The sequence below is a fragment of the Schistocerca nitens genome, chromosome 2 (assembly GCF_023898315.1).
Source record: "Schistocerca nitens isolate TAMUIC-IGC-003100 chromosome 2, iqSchNite1.1, whole genome shotgun sequence".
In the NCBI taxonomy this organism is placed as follows: domain Eukaryota; kingdom Metazoa; phylum Arthropoda; class Insecta; order Orthoptera; family Acrididae; genus Schistocerca; species Schistocerca nitens.
Window position 1 is genome coordinate 736479542 of NC_064615.1, and position 20869 is coordinate 736500410.

General features: G+C 42.8%; 1 protein-coding gene across 1 annotated transcript in view; it reads left to right on the forward strand.

Annotated features, from left to right (window-relative positions):
* LOC126234597 (esterase FE4-like) overlaps nt 1-20869 on the forward strand; it is an 89314-nt gene that overhangs the window by 16992 nt on the left and 51453 nt on the right. Inside the window, exons 2-5 of the mRNA XM_049943313.1 lie at nt 299-436; nt 9454-9585; nt 9763-9913; nt 11569-11754. Coding sequence (XP_049799270.1) covers nt 299-436; nt 9454-9585; nt 9763-9913; nt 11569-11754 — 607 coding nt within the window. The remainder of the gene's footprint in view (nt 1-298; nt 437-9453; nt 9586-9762; nt 9914-11568; nt 11755-20869) is intronic.

Consider the following 20869-nt stretch of genomic DNA (forward strand, 5'->3'; position numbering starts at 1 on the left):
TTACTAATTTAGTAATAGGGAAACGTTGTTGGAAGAATGTTAAAAAAGTTATAGAAATAGGTGCCTAAAAACACGTCTCATTAAAATGTAACGTTGTATCCAAATTTCAAAGCAATCGGTCAAGAATTTTCGAAGATAAACGATTTTAAACAAAACAACATTTACATTTTTATTTATATAGATGTAGCGTATTGTTTGTCCACAAATGTTAGTTTCCAAGCGGTTTTCAGTTTAGACTTTTTTTTAGCTATTTACACCTTGTTACTTCTTTTACTTAATATGTTTTATTTGGTCACAGGCCCAGGAATATGTAACAGTGGATATAGATGCAGGAACCTTGAGAGGTTCTATCAGAGCAACGTATACGAACAAACCCATGTACAGCTTTGAAGGTATCCCATATGCAGAACCTCCTGTCGATGATCTCCGATTTCAGGCAAGTATTTCGAATGATTTACGCTGCTTACCATTTGACTTCAAGCTATCTTATGTGTGGACAGCATATTTGACAGCTAAATTTTTTGTGTTGAGTAGATAATTTGAGTACAATTATTTATATGTTCCTTTTTCTCAGTGGACTGTTCGCGATGTGATTGACCATTGTATGTTGCGTTAATTAAACAGTATTTTCACGCGTCATGTGCATGGGTCAGATTGCAGTCATGTCTGCTGCACTATTTGCGTAGTCCAGCGTAATCATAATGCCGTGAGAATTTATACTGATGTTGAGAGCGATGGTTTCAAGCGGGCTCATTCGAGCTTCATAGTGTGCACACTGTAGAAAAAATGGTAAGGCTTTTATATGAATCTACTTATTTAGACAGCTAAACATATCAAAACTGTTATGCAAATCCCAGAGTGCCATATCAACGAAATCTTTAGAAATGAACGTCAGCTTTATGAGGCAAAGCATAAAACGCAGGCAGATGGCATGCTTAATCTATCTAACGATTCTGAAAAGATTGAAATTCTTTTCGAGTAAACGTCTACCAGAGTTCGACGTAACATGGAGCTGCAGTGATGATATTAATAAGAGTAAATGTACGTAGAATTTCCTCGTTCCGAAGTTCTGAATATTGATTCAATACTACGACCCACATGTTGCAATAAAAATGCCATGAATATTTCATTTTCGAAGCCTCGATAAAATTACCCAAGCCTTGCCCTCCCCATCATCAACACAACGAATATATTTTGCTTATACCAGACAAGTTAAAACCGAGATCTCGCCTTTCGCTGGAAGTACGCTATCATGTGCTCCATAACGAGCAACTTCCAGACACATTAAAAGATTCAGTTTGTTACGGGCCCTACACATTTCCTTCCAAACTGTGCAGAGGCCGATGACAGCGGCTTCCAGCTTGCCTACCTGCAATAATGATTTAAGATTTAGAATACAATAATGATTTACTCTTTAGAATGGGGCTGCGACCACGGAACTACTTGCTGAGAAAATAGTATAAATAAATGAAATTGAAAACAGCAAACTGTAGATTTGGAAATGCTGAATCCTCTAAAATATTTAATGAACTGCGCACCCTCAGATAAATTTCTCTTTCTAAAACAACGGAGAAGATCGGTATCTACTTTTCGATTCTGTATTTAGCAATATGACCAACCTTTATAAATGTTTTCTGTACCAGGTTCTGGTAGAACAAGCAATTCAGATTAGGATAATAGTGTGTCAAGTAATCAATGCCGTGACAGTTTTCCCAAGTAGTATAATTTCATTCTCTAACTATGTGTCGTTTTAGTGAATTTTTTAGAGAAAAGTCAGCAGTTAAAAGTAACTGAGTCCCAAGAAATCAGTCAATAGTAAAATACATAAACAAACAATAATATCACAATTCATTTTGTGCACAGAGCTCGCGACGACCTAAACACTGTCCTCGGTTCTCCCAGCCACTTCTCGCAAACAAGAACGACATACGGGCTTGGTTTCCTAATTGTGACACATATAAATACATTACTGTACACACACACATGCGCACAACGCACCATCATCCACATACATGCACGCACACACACACACACACACACACACACACACACACACACACACACACACACATTTCCTGCAGAAATGAATTTCAATTTCCCCTTCTGACCCCGGTTTTTGAAAAGTTTGTCATGGTTATCAGGAAAATATCGGAACTGGAAATCCCATCCAAATTATTAGCGCTTCAGTCTGGAACTGCGTGACCGCTACGGTCGCAGGTTCGAATCCTGCCTCGGGCATGGATGTGTGTGATGTCCTTAGGTTAGTTAGGTTTAATTAGTTATAAGTTCTAGGCGACTGATGACCTCAGCAGTTAAGTCACATAGTGTTCACAGCCATTTGAACCATTTGAACCAAATCATTAGCCATTGGAATCTTTCTGCAAGAGTCCGAGATTTCTGGGATATTTGTGTGAAAAGAACAACAACCCGTCTCGGTCTCATGAGGTCCATTTTCTCTTTCTACAACTACACCAGGTTCAGATGAACGATCAAGAAAAGGAATTTACCATTCACCCACACGTCGGGTTATAGTTTCATGTTCTGGAAATGGAAATACTGTAAGCTCCAGTCATGTCCTGGGACAGGAAACAGACACGAGTTATTCCTGGTGTATTAGCTACTCTAGCACAATAACTATGGCGACAGCTTGAAGTAACTTATGTAAGCAGTAGGTGTGGATTAGACCAACCAGTTGTCACTATGAACTGTTAAATACTGGACGTGTGGCCATAGTGTGTCAACGTTGTTGTGTAACAAATTACAGTGCAACAACAGGTCAAAAAATGGTTCAGATGGCTCTGAGCACTATGGGACTTAACATCTGGGGTCATCAGTCCCCTAGACTTTGAACTACGTAAACCTAATTAACCCAAGGACATCACACACATCCATTGCCGAGGTAGGATTTAACCTGCGACCCTAGCAGTCGTGAGGTTCCGGACTGAAGCGCCTAGAACCGCTCGGCCACCACGGCCGGCGACGATTTAACAGACGCTTAAGCCAATGTAATGTGCAAGTTAAACAACATCTCAAACAAAGAATTTCGGACAGTTTCACATGGTTGTACGAACGTTCTGTGCATTGTACTCAGCCGGGGAAGGAGGAGTAGCGGGAGGGACTGTGCGTAACACGTCAAGCATTAAAAGCACCATCTTAACTCTTCTCTATTTTTTATTAATCCATTCTCGAAAGTTCCAGACTGACGGGGGATGAACACCATGAGGAAACCGATTTCATTTTAAGTTGTACAGGATTTTGAATTCGCTCTACTTCATTTCTTCGCCCGGAGTGCTCTGGGCTGGCATGACGTCTGCAGCAACACCAATGTAGACGCGACACTAAACTAAAGGAGTGAAAATATTATCTGCTTGTATTATCATTTAAATTCTCGTCCTTAAATAAAGATTCTCGAATATCCAGAAAAGGAATAAGAGTGCAAAGGACATATGAGTGAACTGAAGATTGAGTTATCGTTTGGACCGTCCTTCAGTCAATTCGTCCGTCTTAGTTAGTAGCCTAGATAAACTGAAAGAACCAGAGGTTGTACAGAGTTTCAGGGAGAGCATAAGGGAACAATTGACAGGAATGGGGGAAAGAAATACAGTAGAAGAAGAATGGGTAGCTTTGAGGAATGAAATAGTGAAGGCAGCAGAGGATCGAGTAGGTAAAAAGACGAGGGCTAGTAGAAATCCATATTGAATTTAATTGATGAAAGGAGAAAATACAAAAATGAAGCAAGTGAAGCAGGCAAAAAAAATACAAACGTCTCGAAAATGAGATCGACAGGAAATGCAAAATGGCTAAGCAGGAATGGCTAGAAGACAAATGTAAGGATGTAGAGGCTTATCTCATGAGGGGTAAGATAGATACTGCCTACAGGAAAATTAAAGAGACCTTTGGAGAAAAGAGAACCACTTGCATGAATATCAAGAGCTCAGATGGAAACCCAGTTCCAAGCAAAGAAGGGAAAGCAGAAAGGTGGAAGGAGTATATAGAGGGTCTATACAGGGGCGACGTTCTTGAGGACAATATTTTGGAAATGAAAGAGGAGGTAGATGAAGATGAAATGGGAGATATGATACTGCGGGAATAGTTTGACAGAGCACTGAAAGACCTAAGTCGAAACAAGGCCCCGGGAGTAGACAACATTCCATTAGAACTACTGACAGCCTTGGGAGAGCCAGTCCTTACAAAACTCTACCATCTGGTGAGCAAGATGAATGAGACAGGCTAAATTCCCTCAGACTTAAAGAAGAATATAATAATTCCAATCCCAAAGAAAGCAGGTGTTGACAGATGTGAAAATTACCGAACTATCAGTTTAAAAAGTCACAGCTGCAAAATACTAACGCGAATTCTTTACAGACGAATGGAAAAACTGGTAGAGGCCGACCTCGTGGAAGATCAGTTTGGATTCCGTAGAAATGTTGGAACACGTGAGGCAATACTGACCCTGCGACTTATCTTAGCAGAAAGATTAAGGAAAGGCAAGCCTACGCTTCTAGCATTTGTAGACTTAGAGAAAGCTTTTGACAATGTTGACTGGAATACTCTCTTTCAAATTCTGAGGGTGGCAGGGGTAAAATACGGGGAGGGAAAGGCTATTTACAATTTGTACAGAAAGCAGATGGCAGTTATAAGAGTCGAGGGGCATGAAAGGGAAGCAGTGGTTGGGAAGGGAGTGAGACAGGGTTGTAGCCTCTCCCCGATGCTATTCAATCTGTATACTGAGCAAGCAGTAAAGGAAACGAAAGAAAAGTTCGGAGTAGGTATTAAAATCGATGGAGAAGAAATAAAAACTTTGAGGTTCGCCGATGACATTGTAATTTTGTCAGATACAGCAAAGGACTTGGAAGAGCAGTTGAACGGAATGGACAGTCTCTTGAAAGGCGGATATAAGATGAACATCAACAAAAGCAAAACGAAGATAATGGAATGTAAGCGAATTAAGTCGGGTGGTGCTGCGGGAATTAGATTAGCAAATGAGGCACTTAAAGTAGTAAAGGAGTTTTGCTATTTGGGGAGCAAAATAAGTAATGATCGTCGAAGTAGAGAGGATATAAAATGTAGACTGGCAATGGCAAGGAAAGCGTTTCTGAAGAAGAGTAATTTGTTAACATCGAGTATTGATTTAAGTGTCGGGAATTCGTTTCTGAAAGTATTTGTATGGAGTTGGCCATGTATGGAAGTGAAACATGGACGATAAATAGTTTAGACAATAAGAGAATAGAGGCTTTCGAAATGTGGTGCTACAAAAGAATGCTGAAGATTAGATGGGTAGATCACATAACTAATGAGGAGGTATTGAATAGAATTGGGGAGAAGAGGAGTTTGTGGTACAACTTGACTAGAAGAAGGGATCGGTTGATAGGACATGTTCTGAGGCATCGAGGGATCACCAATTTAGTACTAGAGGGCAGGGTGGAGGGTAAAAATCGTAGAGGGAGACCAAGAGATGAATACGCTAAGCAGATTCAGAAGGATGTAGGCTGCAGTAGGTTGGGACTGCAACTGCTGTGTTCGGATGCAGGCTGAGTTGGCATCCCTTCGCTCCCAGCTTCAGCCAATGTTGGCTTCGGTCACACAGCTTGAGGCTGTTGCAAATGGGCATCACTGTGGGGCTCCGGATGGGGGTTTGTCGGGGACGGCCAGCTCGTCCCACGCATCCCCCGATCGGACTACGACTGTGGCTGCCCGGGATACTGCCCACATTGAGGCTGATCCCTCACCTGTGGTAGAGTGGGAGGTCGTCTCGAGGTGTGCAGGGCTGAACGGAAGGCCTCTCCAATTTGTCTGACGAACCGGTTTCGGGCTCTGTCTCAGGCTGATACTGATCTTTGGCCAGACATGGCTGCTCGTCCTGTTCCAGAGGTTGCCCCTCAGTCTGCAAGATCCGGGCGGTCGCAGAGGGTGGGCTTACTGGTAGTTGGGAGCTCCAACGTCAGGCGCGTAATGGGGCCCCTTAGGGATATGGTAGCGAGAGAGGGGAAGAAAACCAATGAGCACGCCGTGTGCATACCGGGGGGGAGTCATTCCAGATGTGGAAAGGGTCCTTCCGGATGCCATGAAGGGTACAGGGTACACTCATCTGCAGGTGGTCGCTCATGTCGGCACCAATGATGTGTGTCGCTATAGATCGGAGGAAATCCTCTCTGGCTTCCGGCGGCTATCTGATATGGTGAAGACTGCCAGTCTCGCTTTGCGGGATGAAAGCAGAGCTCACCATCTGCAGCATTGTCGACAGGACTGACTGCAGACCTTTGGTACAGAGCCGAGTGGAGGGTCTGAATCAGTGGCTGAGACGGTTCTGCGACCGTGTGGGCTGCACATTCCTCGACTTGCGCCATAGGGTGGTGGGGTTTCGGGTTCCGCTGGATAGGTCAGGAGTCCACTAGACGCAGCAAGCGGCTACACGGGTAGCAGGGGTTGTGTGGCGTGGACTGGGCGGTTTTTTAGGTTAGATGGCCTCTGGCAAGTACAGAAAGGGCAACAGCCTCAAAGGATGCGGGGCAAAGTCAGGACATGCGGGGACCAAGCAGCAATCGGTATTGTAATTGTAAACTGTCGAAGCTGCATTGGTAAAGTACTGGAACTTCAAGCGCTGATAGAAAGCACCGAAGCTGAAATCGTTATAGGTACAGAAACCTGGCTGAAGCTAGAGATAAATTCTGCCGAAATTTTTACAAAGGCACAGACGGTGTTTAGAAAGGATAGATTGCATGCAACCTGTGGTGGCGTGTTTGTCGCTGTTAGTAGTGTAGTGAAGTAGAAGTGGATAGTTCCTGTGAATTATTATGCGTGGAGGTTACACTCAGCAACCGAGCCAGGTTAATAATTGGCTCCTTTTACCGACCTCCCGACTCAGCAGCATTAGTGGCAGAACAACTGAGAGAAAATTTGGAATACATTTCACATAAATTTTCTCAGCATATTATAGTCTTAGGTGGAGATTTCAATTTACCAGATATAGACTGGGACACTCAGAAGGTTAGGACGGGTGGTAGGGACAGAGCATCGAGTGACATTATACTGAGTGCACTATCCGAAAATTACCTCGAGCAATTAAACAGAGACCCGACTCGTGGAGATAACATCTTGGTAACAAACAGACCCGAACTTTTCGACTCTGTAAGAGCAGAACAGGGAATCAGTGATCATAAGGCCGTTGCAGCATCCCTGAATATGGAAGTTTATAGGAATATAAAAAAAGGCAGGAAGGTTTATCTGTTTAGCAAGACTAATAGAACGCAGAGTTCAGACTACCTAACAGATCAAAACGAAAATTTCTGTTCCGACACTGACAATGTTGAGTGTTTATGGAAAAAGTTTAAGGCAATCGTAAAATTCATTTTAGACAGGTATGTGCCGAGTAAAACTGTGAGGGGAGGGAAAAACCCACCGTGGTTCAACAACAAAGGTAGGAAACTACTGCGAAAGCAAAGAGAGCTTCACTCCAAGTTTAGACGCAGCCAAAACCTCTCAGACAAACAGGAGCTAAACGATGTCAAAGTCAGCGTAAGGAGGGCTATGCGTGAAGCGTTCAGTGAATTCGAAAGTAAAATTCTATGTACCGACTTGACAGAAATCCTAGGAAGTTCTGGTCTTACGTTAAATCAGTAAGTGGCTCGAAACAGCATATCCAGTCACTCCGGGATGATGATGGCATTGAAACAGAGGATGACACGCGTAAAGCTGAAATACTAAACACCTTTTTCCAAAGCTGTTTCACAGAGGAAGACCGCACTGTAGTTCCTTCTCTAAATCCTCGCACAAACGAAAAAATGGCTGACATCGAAATAAGTGTCCAAGGAATAGAAAAGCAACTGGAATCACTCAACAGAGGAAAGTCCACTGGACCCGACGGGGTACCAATTCGATTCTACACAGAGTACGCGAAAGAACTTGCCCCCCATCTAATAGCCGAGCCGTGTACTGCAAGTCTCTAGAGGAACGGAAGGTTCCAAATGATTGGAAAAGAGCACGTAGTCCCAGTCTTCAAGAAGGGTCGTCGAGCAGATGCACAAAACTATAGACCTATATCTCTGACGTTGATCTGTTGTAGAATTTTAGAACATGTTTTTTGCTCGCGTATCATGTCATTTCTGGAAACCCAGAGTCTACTCTGTAGGAATCAACATGGATTCCGGAAACAGCGATCGTGTGAGACCCAACTCGCTTTATTTGTTCATGAGACCCAGAAAATATTAGATACAGGCTCCCAGGTATATGCCATTTTCCTTGACTTCCGGAAGGCGTTCGATACAGTTCCGCACTGTCGCCTGATAAACAAAGTAAGAGCCTACGGAAAATCAGACCAGCTGTGTGGCTGGATTGAAGAGTTTTTAGCAAACAGAGCACAGCATGTTGTTATCAATGGAGAGACGTCTACAGACGTTAAAGTAACCTCTGGCGTGCCACAGGGGAGTGTTATGGGACCATTGCTTTTCACAATATATATAAATGACATAGTAGATAGTGTCGGAAGTTCCATGCGGCTTTTCGCGGATGATGCTGTAGTATACAGAGAATTTGCAGCATTAGAAAATTGTAGCGAATTGCAGGAAGATCTGCAGCGGATAGGCACTTGGTGCAGGGAGTGGCAACTGACCCTTAACATAGACAAATGTAATGTATTGCGAATACATAGAAAGAAGGATCCTTTATTGTATGATTATATGATAGCGGAACAAACACTGGTAGCAGTTACTTCTGTAAAATATCTGGGAGTATGCTTGCGGAACGATTTGAAGTGGAATGATCATATAAAATTAACTGTTGGAAAGGCGGGTACCAGGTTGAGATTCATTGGGAGAGTCCTTAGAAAATGTAGTCCATCAGCAAAGGAGGTGGCTTACAAAACACTCGTTCGACCTGTACTTGAGTATTGCTCATCAGTGTGGGATCCGTACCAGATCGGGTTGACGGAGGAGACAGAGAAGATCCAAAGAAGAGCGGCGCGTTTCGTCACAGGGTTATTTGGTAAGCGTGATAGCGTTACGGAGATGTTTAGCAAACTCAAGTGGCAGACTCTGCAAGAGAGGCGCTCTGCATCGCGGTGTAGCTTGCTCGCCAGGTTTCGAGAGGGCGCGTTTCTGGATGAGGTATCGAATATAGTGCTTCCCCCTACTTATACCTCCCGAGGAGGTCACGAATGTAAAATTAGAGAGATTCGAGCGCGCACGGAGGCTTTTAAACAGTCGTTCTTCCCGCGAACCATACGCGATTGGAACAGAAAAGGGAGGTAATGACAGTGGCACGTAAAGTGGGTGGCTTGCGGAGTATAAATGTAGATGTAGATGTACAGGAAGATGAAGAGGCTTGCACAGGATAGAGTAGCATGGAGAGCTACATCAAACCAGTCTCAGGACTAAAGACCACAACAACAACAACACTTAGTAGCCCAGTCTGCTTCGAGTGAAAGTAGGTACCTCAACAGCCTGTTTTGTGTCACAGCTTCCAGTGAGCAAGAAGGTGTGGAGCGGCGTTCGAGACGCTCTTCAGCCAGGGTCGCCGTGCCCGCAGTTCTACAGCAACGAGGTGATCGGCAACGAGGACTGCCTCTTCCTCAACGTCTACAGCCCAGTAGTACGTTATATACAACTAGGATGGATTCTAATTAGGTTAACGAATGTGTCTTTCGTTTATTAATAACGTGAAAATGAATTTGATGATAAAACTTCGTGTTACTGCATGTTCTTGTTCTTCAACGAAGGATTACTGTACTCTTGTACCAAAAATTGGTTATTTTCTGTACTTTCACAGCTGGGGACGACGAACGAAACCCTGAAAAATGTAATGGTCTGGATTCATGGAGGCTGCTTCAGGGAAGGAAGAAGCGACACTGCCACACCGCACTACTTTGTTGACAACGACATTGTGTTTGTCGGTATAAACTACCGCCTAGGACTGCTAGGTAACACGTCTAAAATTCTATCTTGTACAGCTAACTATCCTACTTTCACCAACACTCTAGTAAGTTTCGTTTCTAATGGAAGTTTCCTTGAAATACTGAAGACCAATAACATGACAATTTCTTCAGTAGATCCATGGGTAACTAAGTCCATAATTTGTGTCCAGTTAAGCAGCCTTTTCATTCTACAGTTGCTTAAGAAACCGAAACTTCAGTTCGTTCGCAGTGTTATAAGCCGACGGTAATATAATCCTAAGCTACCTTTTTTTTATTTAGCTTAGCTAGAAGAGCATTATTTAGTTGAGACAGTCATCAGGAATTTCTGATGTTGTTCTTCAAAAGATTAACTGCGAACTGATAAAACGTTTTAACTCATGTGGCTATCGAGCGATCACCGAATTTGACTGCCGTACAGAGGACCAGGGTTCAGTTCTTGTTAGTGACAGGTAAATTTTACTTGGTAAAAGGATTGCAACGGCATGCATTCAACCTCGTGATGGCAATCGAGGAGTAACTTGAGTGAAACTTTGCGGCACCAAGGTCTACAATGCTGAAACCGCCTCGGAAAGCAATGTGCTGACACAATATCATTCGTAACCCATCCAAATGACGTCGTTATTGGTTGACTTCAGATGGTTTTCACGGAGAGAACGCAGAGCTTGTAAAAATGAGTGTATCAACTACCGAGACCAATAAAAGGCCGAGAAGGCTTGAGAGTCGCTTACATTTGTCTTCTTTGTTTGATAAAAACGTGCATTAGTAGCTCTCTCCTACTTCGTATCAACCATTACCATGCGATTTGAATGAATACTATGGGTATGATCTTACTTCCCACATCTTTGCCCTTACGTCCTCGCCCTCCTCTTTCGGTATCTTGCTGAGACGAATAGACCTGTAATATTCTCCCGTTTTGTTTCTGGAACACTGGATTTCTGGTGCAGTGACTTGATCCTCTTCCCAACTCTTTGTCGTTACAAGATTCTAAGAAGAAAGTCATGCAGCAAGAGATAGATTTCAGAAAATGCGCTATATGTGGAAGGATACTTTATTGCTGATGATACATTGGATGGTGTCACTAGAACTTCGTAGTATTAACGAAGTTTGTAAATTCATTAATTTAGAATACTGTTGCCTGACAGTTTTCTTAAAAACACAATAAAAGATATTCTCCTACTTTTTATGTTTTGCTGTTAGTAACTGTACTTCTTTTTCTAGCGTCGCTGTTTCTTTTTTTTTTTTGTGCGTGTATCTGCTCCATTCGCTCGTTTCGATTACTGTAAATTCCATCGAATGGAACAAAATATTGCTATATGCCACTAACAAAAAAAAAAAAATGGAGTGGGAGAAGTGATTTTTAAGCAGCCGTACACGTATTGCAACAGTATCTGTAAAAGTTATTCTGATATTTTATGTAGTATTTGCAATTACTTCCATATACGTTCATCTGATTTCAGCTTTTTCAATATTTGTATGATTTTTAATCCCATATTCGGCGAACACGTTATTGCTTTTATCTTTTGCTGCCTGCAGTTAACTAACTTAACGGCTGGTAAACAAGCCATTCCTGTGTAACGCTAAATATCATTCGCTTAATTTGCTGTGGGTTTGTGCTACACATTTGCTTGTCAGTTAATATTTACAGAATTGGATTTCTGTAGGTTTCCTTAGCACCGGCGACGACGTCGTACCTGGAAACATGGGCCTCAAAGACCAGACAGAGGCACTTCGTTGGGTCCAGAGGAACATAGCGGCGTTTGGCGGCGACCCAGACAAAGTCACTATCTTCGGCGAAAGTGCTGGAGGAGCATCCATCCACTACCATATCTTATCTCCACTGAGCAAAGGTAGGCATCAACATAACCTTTTAGTCAACTTTTCATCTGATATTTATTCCATTAACTGCAATATCGTTGTCTCACGTTCTTTATAAACTACTAGTTGACAAATATGATTATTACAAAGATTATCCGACTATCTACGTACATACTCTGCAAACCACCGCCAAGTACATGCCACAGGCTACTTAGCGTTTTACAACACGTTAAGAGTTTCTTGCCATTCGAACTGGGTATGGAGCATGGGAAGAATACCTGATTAGATAATGCCTCTGTGGGCGCTGTAATCAGTCTAATATCGCCTTCACGTACCCTGCGGGAGAGATAAGTGGAGGCCCGAGGTTTAGCTCTAGATTCTTCGCTTAACGCTTGTTCTTGAAATTTTTAACCTTTCGTGGGATAATCTGCGTTTGTATTCAAACGCCTCCCAATTCAGGTTTGTCGCCATTTCAGTGGCGATCTCTCCCAAGTCAGACAAACGAATGTCAAATAGTCCTGCTCTTCTCTGAAAAGGCTCAGCATCCCCTCTTAGCCCTATGTGGTAGGGGTGCCACATACCTAAGCAGTATTCTAGCGTGGATTGAATGAGTGATTTGTAAGCAGTCTCGTTTCCAGAGTGACTGCATTTCCCTACTAGTCTGCACATAAACCGAAGTCTGTTACCTGCTTTACTCACGACTAAGCCTAAGTAATCATTCCATTTCCTGTCCCTACCAAGTGTTGTACTGAGGAATTTGTTTGTCGATTCCAAAAGTGACTCACTGTCAATATATTCGTAAGATACTGTGTTTTAGTTTTGTGAGGTGCACAATTTTACATTTCTGAGCATTTAAAGAAAGTTGTTAATTTTGCACCATTTAGAAATGTCACAAGATCTGACTGAGTATTTGTGCAGCTTCGTTCAGACTGTACTTCACTGTAGATAACTGCATCTGCGAAAAGTCAGAGGTTACTATTAATACTATCGGCTAAGTCATTAATATACAACATTAACATCAAGGGACCCAATAACTTCCCTGGGGCACACCCGAAGCTACATATGTCGATGATTCTACACCCAAAATAACTTTGTGTGTTCTCCCTACGAAAAAATCCTCAATCCAGTCGCGAATTTCGCCAGATATCCCATACGATCGTTATTATGACAATGTTCGTAAGAGTGGTACTGAGTCAAAGGCTTTTCAGAAATCGAGAAATACTGCATCTACCTGATTGTCTCGATCCACGGCTTTCAGGATGTCATGTGAGAAAAGAGACAGTTGGGTTTCACATAATGTATTTGGAATCTGTGGTGGTTGGCTTGGAGTAGGTCATTATGTTTAAGATAACTCATTGCTTTTGAGCACAGAATATATTCTAAGATTCTACGAAAAGTGGATAGCAAGGATATTGAGTGGTATTTTGAGGGTGACTTCTGCTATTCTTCTTATGAATTGTGCTTTCTTCCAACTACTGGACGCCGTATTTTTTTTAATTTTATTTATTTATTTTTCTTTTTTTTTTTTTTTTTTGTAAGGTGTCTACGACAGATTATAGTTAACATAAGGGCTAACTCAGCCGATAATACAGTATAAATATGATAGAAATTGCATCGGGCACTGCGGCTTTCTTCAGTTTTAACGTTTTCAGCTGTTTCTCAATGCCACTGGCACTAACATCTATTTTCCTTATCTTTTCGGCAGTCCGAGGATTAAATTTTGGCAGTATTCCTGGGTTTGCATTTATGAAGGAACATTTGAGAACTGAGTTAAGCAACTTGGATTTTGCTTCGCTACTCTCTGTTTCACTACGTGTTTTGTCCATGAGTGACTGGAAAGTAGCTTTGGTGCCATTAACAGCCTTTACACAGGGGTTTTCCGTAAGAGCGTGCAAAACTGTAACAGGAGATAGAGAATGCTGCACTGGACAATGTGAACCTGGGGTCGGAGAAGCCAGCTTAAGATGATATGGAAGTAAACTTGGCTATCACTTTGTCTAGCACTGCCGTTTTCCAGCTTATTTACAAGTAACATGCGTATAAATTACATATACTATGCTGTTTATTTGCATTCATATTATTTATTTCCTGCAAGAAAACAACGAGGACGAGCCTGATTACTAGGAAGTCGCGACGTAGGTTTTATTTACTTTAATTGTCCGTAAGGTGGCTCTGTTGTATCGTATTTACATTGTACCATGACAGAATGTGCTGTGAATGAACTACAGACGCATTCATTACTCAGTGCTATTCAAAGACGTACGGTACAGTACGGTGGAGCAGTACCGGTACAGTAGTCACTGACATGCACCTTGTGTATGGGGAAGTACGTTACAATGCTCTCGCTGCAGAAAGGCTGTGCAGGGAACGATTTCCTAACAAGCATCATCAGTTACGCCGAGTGTTTATTTCTGTCGATCGACGAATGCGGGAGACTGGTTCATTCGAAAGAAGAAACGAGGGACCTAGAAACATGAGGACCATTCGCACACCCAGTTTTGAAGAGAAGATGATGGAACGTGTTGCAGCGGACCACACTACAAGTACTCGTTGTATTGCACGTGAAATGGGCGCTGCACATACTAATAGCGTGCAGCGAGAACGCCATCAACAACAGTTACACCCATTTCACCCACAACGAGTCCATGCAATGCTTGTGACTGACTTTGCACTAAGGATCGCATTGTATGAGTGGTTGCTCAACAATAGGTTGACCGACCAGATTTCCTCCCTGCTGTTAACTGACGAGGCCTCATTTGATCGTGATGGTATTTCGAACAGCAGGAATAGCCATGTGTGGGATGAAGATCACCCTCACGCTGTAATAGAGTCCCACCATCAAGTACCGGTACGTTTTGCTGTGAATATCTGGGCCGGAATTGTAGGCGACAATCTCTTCTACCCGGCCGTCTGAATGACCACCTGTACTTGTGCTTTGTGCAAAGAGTTCTACCTGAATTGTTGGAGAACGTACCCTTGGCTGTTCATGAGAGGATGTGGATACAATATGACGGTGCACCGCCTCACTTCAGCACGGATGTCCGCAGCCATCTCAGTGCTATATTTCCCCGTCACTTATTTGGAAGGGGAGGTCCTATTCCATGGCCAGCGATGTCACCTGACCTGAATCCCCTTGATTATTTCCTATGGGCATATATAAAGTCACTCATGTATGAGACCCCAGTGGATACGGAGGAGGAATTAGTTGCCAGAATTGTAGCTGCGTGTCATGTGATTCGAAACGCACTAGGGATATTTGTCAATGTTCGCCTATGTCATGCTTGCGATGAGGTTGAGGGCCGTCAGTTTCAGAACATTTTGTAAGATACAGTACAAATGATACGTTCATTGTGTCAATGATGGTACCTGCAGTTAACTGTAACTAATGTAAATGAAAAAAATACACAGCAATGTTATTTTATTCATATTATTTTCTTAAGCTGACTTCTCCGATCCCAGGTTTCCTACTTCCAATTGTTCAGTGGAGCAACCTACATGTCCTGTTAAATTTTTATATTCTCTTGCGAAAACACCGTGTACAAAACCAGAATTTCTTAGGGTTTTCTGAAAGATCTGTAGACAACATTCCCCTACGGTAGTGACTGAATGCTTCACGCATTGCTCTCTTCACTGCCAAACGCGTTTCATTCAGCATGTTCAACTTACAGCTCTATGCTTCGTTGTATCCATGTTATGCAGTAGTCTCTCCTTGTTTAGAGGTTTTTACAATGACATTATACCATGGAGAATCTTTACCGTCATGAACTGTTCTACTAACAACGGAACATTCCCCAGTCTCAATAAACGATACTAATAAAATCTGGCGAGTGTGCAGAGAGGGCAAAATAATCCAATACGTATTTTTTTGTTTGAAAATTGTAAAATTTTTTTACTACATAAATTAAAGAAGCTTTCAAGTTACATACATCCATGCATAAATAGCTGGTTTTTGATATACCATTTTTGAAAAATAAGCTGTGTACCCTCTACTGGGCCGGCCGGAGTGGCCGAGCGGTTCTAGGCGCTTCAGTCTGGAACCGCGCGTCGCTGCGGTCGCAGGTTCGAATCCTGCCTCGGGCATGGATGTGTGGGATATCCTTAGGTTAGTTAGGTTTAAGTAGTTCTAAGTTCTAGGGGACTAATGACCTCAGACGTTAAGTCCCAAAGTGGTCAGAGCCATTTGAACCATTTTTGAACCCTCTACTGGTGGAGTATTTTCAACACACATACTTAAAATATCTAAACATTCATTATTATTCTAATTATTTATTTTACTTATATTTGTTTTATGTATTAAATTCTTGCTTTACTCATTACATTGTTTTTAATTTTTGTTTCTTAGTTTACCGTTTCACATTAGTGCATTTTGTTGGTTGGTGAAAACAAGTAACTCATTATTATAATACACAGTCATTTCAATAATGGCAGCCTATAAAGAAATGCTTAAAACATAACATTTTTTAGACCATACACTTAATTACATACCAACTTTCATATGAAAAACATTTTTATACATCATCTTTTCGAAGATATTGCCTCTAAACTTGAAACGCCAAATTATCTTTCGGGGTGTGTTTCACCCCTTGAAAGTGAAACTGTGCAGAAACAAAAAAATACCGTATTGCATTATTGTATGCCCTCTACACACCCGCCATATTTCATTAATATCACTTATTGACAATTGGAAATGTTCCTTCGTGAGTAAACATCGGTCCAGTGGGTGGTCAACTAATCTTTTAAACTCGACCAATAGTTGCTCTACATGTTCCTGTCTTGGGATAAAAGATTCAAGTTCGTCATTGAGATATGGCGCTACTCGTCCTTTGTCTAATTCGCTGATCATACACTGTCCAGTTACAGTAACGTGCCACTTGTCAAAAGAGTGAATAACTACATTTTGCAACGTGAGACGTGTAGGAAAGCGTCAGTGTGGTTCTGCAAGGTACCGACAGACATGTGGAGCCATGGTGAGTCCAAGTTGTGGACAGCTGCGACAGGTTTCTGGGATGAGAATCTATGACGCGAACACACCGATTGAGGTGGTCCCACAGAACCCCGATTTGGTTTAAATCTGGGGAGTTTGGTGGCCAGGGGAGTGCGGTAAACTGATCCTGGTGCTCTTCAAACCACGCACATACACTGTGAGCGGTGTGACACGTTGCATTGTGCTGCTGGTATATGCCATCGTGCCAAGGAGAAGCAAAATGCATGTAGAGGTGGACATGGTCCTCAAGGATAGATACATACTTGTATTGATCCATTGTGCCTTCCAGAATGACGATATCACCCAGACAATGCCGCAGAAACATTCCCAAGACCACAACTCTCTCTCCTGGTTACAGGGTGTTTGCTTTCAGACGTTTCACTTCTTAAAGGCCAACGGCCACGTTTCCGATGGAGCATAAAAGGTGATTCATCTGGAAATGCCTTCTGTTTCCGCTCAATGGACGTCCAGTTGCGTTACTGGTGTGCTAATTCCAGCCTCCATCGTCGATGAACAGTCGTCAGTGCGGGTGCATGAACCAGGTTTCAGCTGCGGAGGCCCATACGCAGCAACGTTCGCTGAACGGCAGTTGAGGGGATGCTGTTGGTAGCCCTTTTGCTTCGTCTGGGCGGTCCCAGCAGTTCCACAACTATTCGCCAATACACGTATTCGCAGCCGTCGTTCACCCCTATAATCTATGGCCCGTGGTGTACCACAGTTACTTCAGCACTGGTTTTGGTAGAGCGTTTTGCCATTCACGGAACACTTCGATCATGACGGCACATGAACAGTTACAAACTTAGAGGTTTTGTAAATGCTTCCACCCTTGGCCCCAAATCAAATGACCACGTCCTCTTGAAAGTCATATAAATCGCTCCGTTTCCGTTTTACAATAATGACACTGTTTTTCAGGTTTCCCGCCTCGCTCCATATACCCTCCACTCCTTGCGCTGCCACCTGTTATCCGTGGTGGTTATTGCAGTTTGCCGGCCGGAGTGGCCGAGCGGCTCTAGGCGCTACAGGTTGGCACCGCGTGACTGCTACGGTCGCAGGTTCGAATCCTGCCTCGGGCATGGATGTGTGTGATGTCCTTAGATTAGTTAGGTTTCAGGAGTTCTAGGTTCTATGGGACTGATGACCTCTGATGTTAAGTCCCATAGTGCTCAGAGCCATTTGAACCATTTTTTTATTACAGTTTGACGCCAAAGGCAGGCGGTGGTCACATTAAAGTGACTGGACCATGCATCAAGTTTTCTACTTGTTTTAGTTGCCCTTTGTTATTCATTGCTGCTATAATTGCCTCATAGTCACTGACACCAGTTTCGTTGTGGACTTCCTCTAAGAGGCCAGGTCTGTTTGTTACCGTTAAATCTAACATATTTCCATCATCAATGGGTTTCCTATCTATCTGTTCCATGTAGCTTTTAGAGAAGGCATTAAGTAATGCCTCACAGGATGTCTTGTAACGAAATTCAGTACTGGAGGCCCATAAGTACCCACAAAGTGTTAGTGTTTAGTCTTCACAAGTAGTTTTGCCTCTAGGTTTAGTAGAGAATCTTTGTACTTCGACGGACAGTTCACCTTAATCCGTACGTGTGTGTTCTTGCCTGTCTCTCACAACGGGTCCTTTTTTCAAATCTCCACTAGACAGTCCCTTTATCTCCATCCCAACTACAATGTTGATCAAACTCTTCCTATTGTTACTTCGTCTCTCGTCCCCTCTCAGAGCAAACATGTTAAGTTGCAAACTGGGCGCTCTCGGCAGTATTTCGTTCACATCGAGATGACAAAAGTCATGGGCGACGATATGCACATGTACAGATGGCGGTAGTATCTCGTACACAAAGTATAAAAGGGCAGTATATTGGCGGAGCTGTCATTTGCACTTAGATGATTTATGTGTAACGTATCAGATGACATCATGTCTGTACGACGGGAATTAACAGACTTTGAACGCCGAACGGTAGTCGGATCTAGGCGCAAGGGACATTCTATTTCTGAAATCGTTTAGGAATTCAGTATTCCGAGATCACTTAACTACCGAAAGCAGCGGCGTTTGCAGAGAGTTGTCAGTTCTAACAGACAACCAACACAGAGTGAAATAATCGCAGAAATCAACGTGGGAAGTGGGACGAAGGTATCCGTTAGGACAGTGCGGTGGGGGTTGAAATTTGACGTTAAGAGGCTGTGGCAGCAGACGACTGACGCGAACGCCTTTGCGAACGACATCGCCCACAGAGCGTCTCCTGGGCTCGTGACCATATCTATTGCACTCTAGACGACTGTGAAACAGTGGTAACAGCTGATGATAGGGTTAGAGTGTGACGCAGACCCCACGAAGTCATGGAAGCAAGTAGTCAACATGGCACTGTGCAAGCCGGTGGTGGCTCCATAATGAAGTGGGTTGTGTTTACATATAATTTACTGGGAACTCTAGTCATGTTCGGCTACTTGGAGACCATTTGTAGCCATCCATGTTCATGTTCCCAAAAATGATGGAATTTTTTCGGGGGACAGTACAACATGTCACCTTGCCACAGTTGTTGTGATTGGCTTGAAGAACATTTTGGACAATTCGAGGGAATGATCTGGCCACTCAGATCGCCCAACATGAAACCCATCGAACATTTATGGAACATAACCGACAGGTCGGTTCGTGGACATAATCCTGCACCGGCAACACTTCCACAATTTTTCCGTCATATCACCGAAATTAATCGCTGTCGGATTTGGCTAGCAATTGGATAAGTGATTGTCTGGATCTGACGAGCGCTATTGGCAAATGGAGTGGTGTCAGCCCTTGTGAGACCAATGGGTAGCAATTTGACTGTGAAGTTGCGGGTCCGTTCACGAAGCCTGACAAAGGTCAGGAGAGTGGTATACTGACCACATGCTTCTCCATATCTGGAGCCACTGACACCTATCGGCTCAAGATGACACGGCGGTCGGTCGGTACCATTTGACCTACTGAGACCTGTTTGAAGGACAGATAGACGCAACGTGACACAATATTTCTGCAGGGGACTTCCAAACACTTGTTGAGTTCAAGCCACGTCGAGTTGCCGGGCAAAAGCATGTCCGACACAATATTAAGAGGTATCTCATGACTCTTTTCACCTCGGTGTATTATTTTAGACAAATAATAAAGTTATGCTACTATATACATTATCAGACTGCAGACTACCCGATGTATGTATGTTGATTTCGGTAGGACAAAACTCTTCGTATGCTAACTGTCGACAAAAGTTCTTTTGTACTACTTCACCTGTGGCAGTAATGGTACAACAGCGTTAATCGTGCTATCGGAGTTCATCCTGTAAACAATCGAAGTGCTTATGCAGAAAATAGCTGGAAAAAAACTCAGCAGCTACGATACAGGGCCCTAAAACTGTATCCGAAATAAGATGAGTTTGTTATTAAGGAATCAATGATGAGTGATGTTACGATCAGTAAGACACTTTTGTTATTGCTGTAGTGGCTTTAGACAGCAACACCTGCAGTCCGCAGATTACAAAAAATATGTACTCAAGTAAATGACGTAATTGCTTCTCCCACATCGCACGCTAGGAGGCATAATTGCTAGGCATATGCAGAAGAACGAGAAGATGGTTGTTTAACAGAAAGCATCTGTAATCTCTTAAGGGGAAACAGCCCTGCAACTGCCACAATGTAGGTTACTCATTCCGTCAGATCTCGTGGAATGGAGTTTTTATTTTCGTTTACTGTAAGATAAGACGTTCTGCTACGCCACTTTCTGGAAAGACAGTAATATTCAGTCCCACATACGTGCAGTGTGCTGATCCGTTATAGAATTAACTACTTACAGCAACAGAAAACTCCAGAAATTATTTTATGCTACACTGCTGTAGTTAATTGCAAGACCTATGAATCAGAAGCAAACTAAAATATGGATAACGAAAACTAACTCCTCCCACTAACTTACACTGCACTGCAGTCTACAACAAAGTACAATTCGAACTGATCGAATATCGAAACTTTTTATCAATTCACAGTCCCTATTCCTTTTATGATCTCGGGAAAAACTTTTTAATTGTCAATATGCTAAAATATCTCTCTCCCCTTCTCCCCAACATTGGCCTACCGAAATCATATAGTAATCTTATTGTTAGGTAGCTACTGCAGAAAACATTTTTATTGTTGAT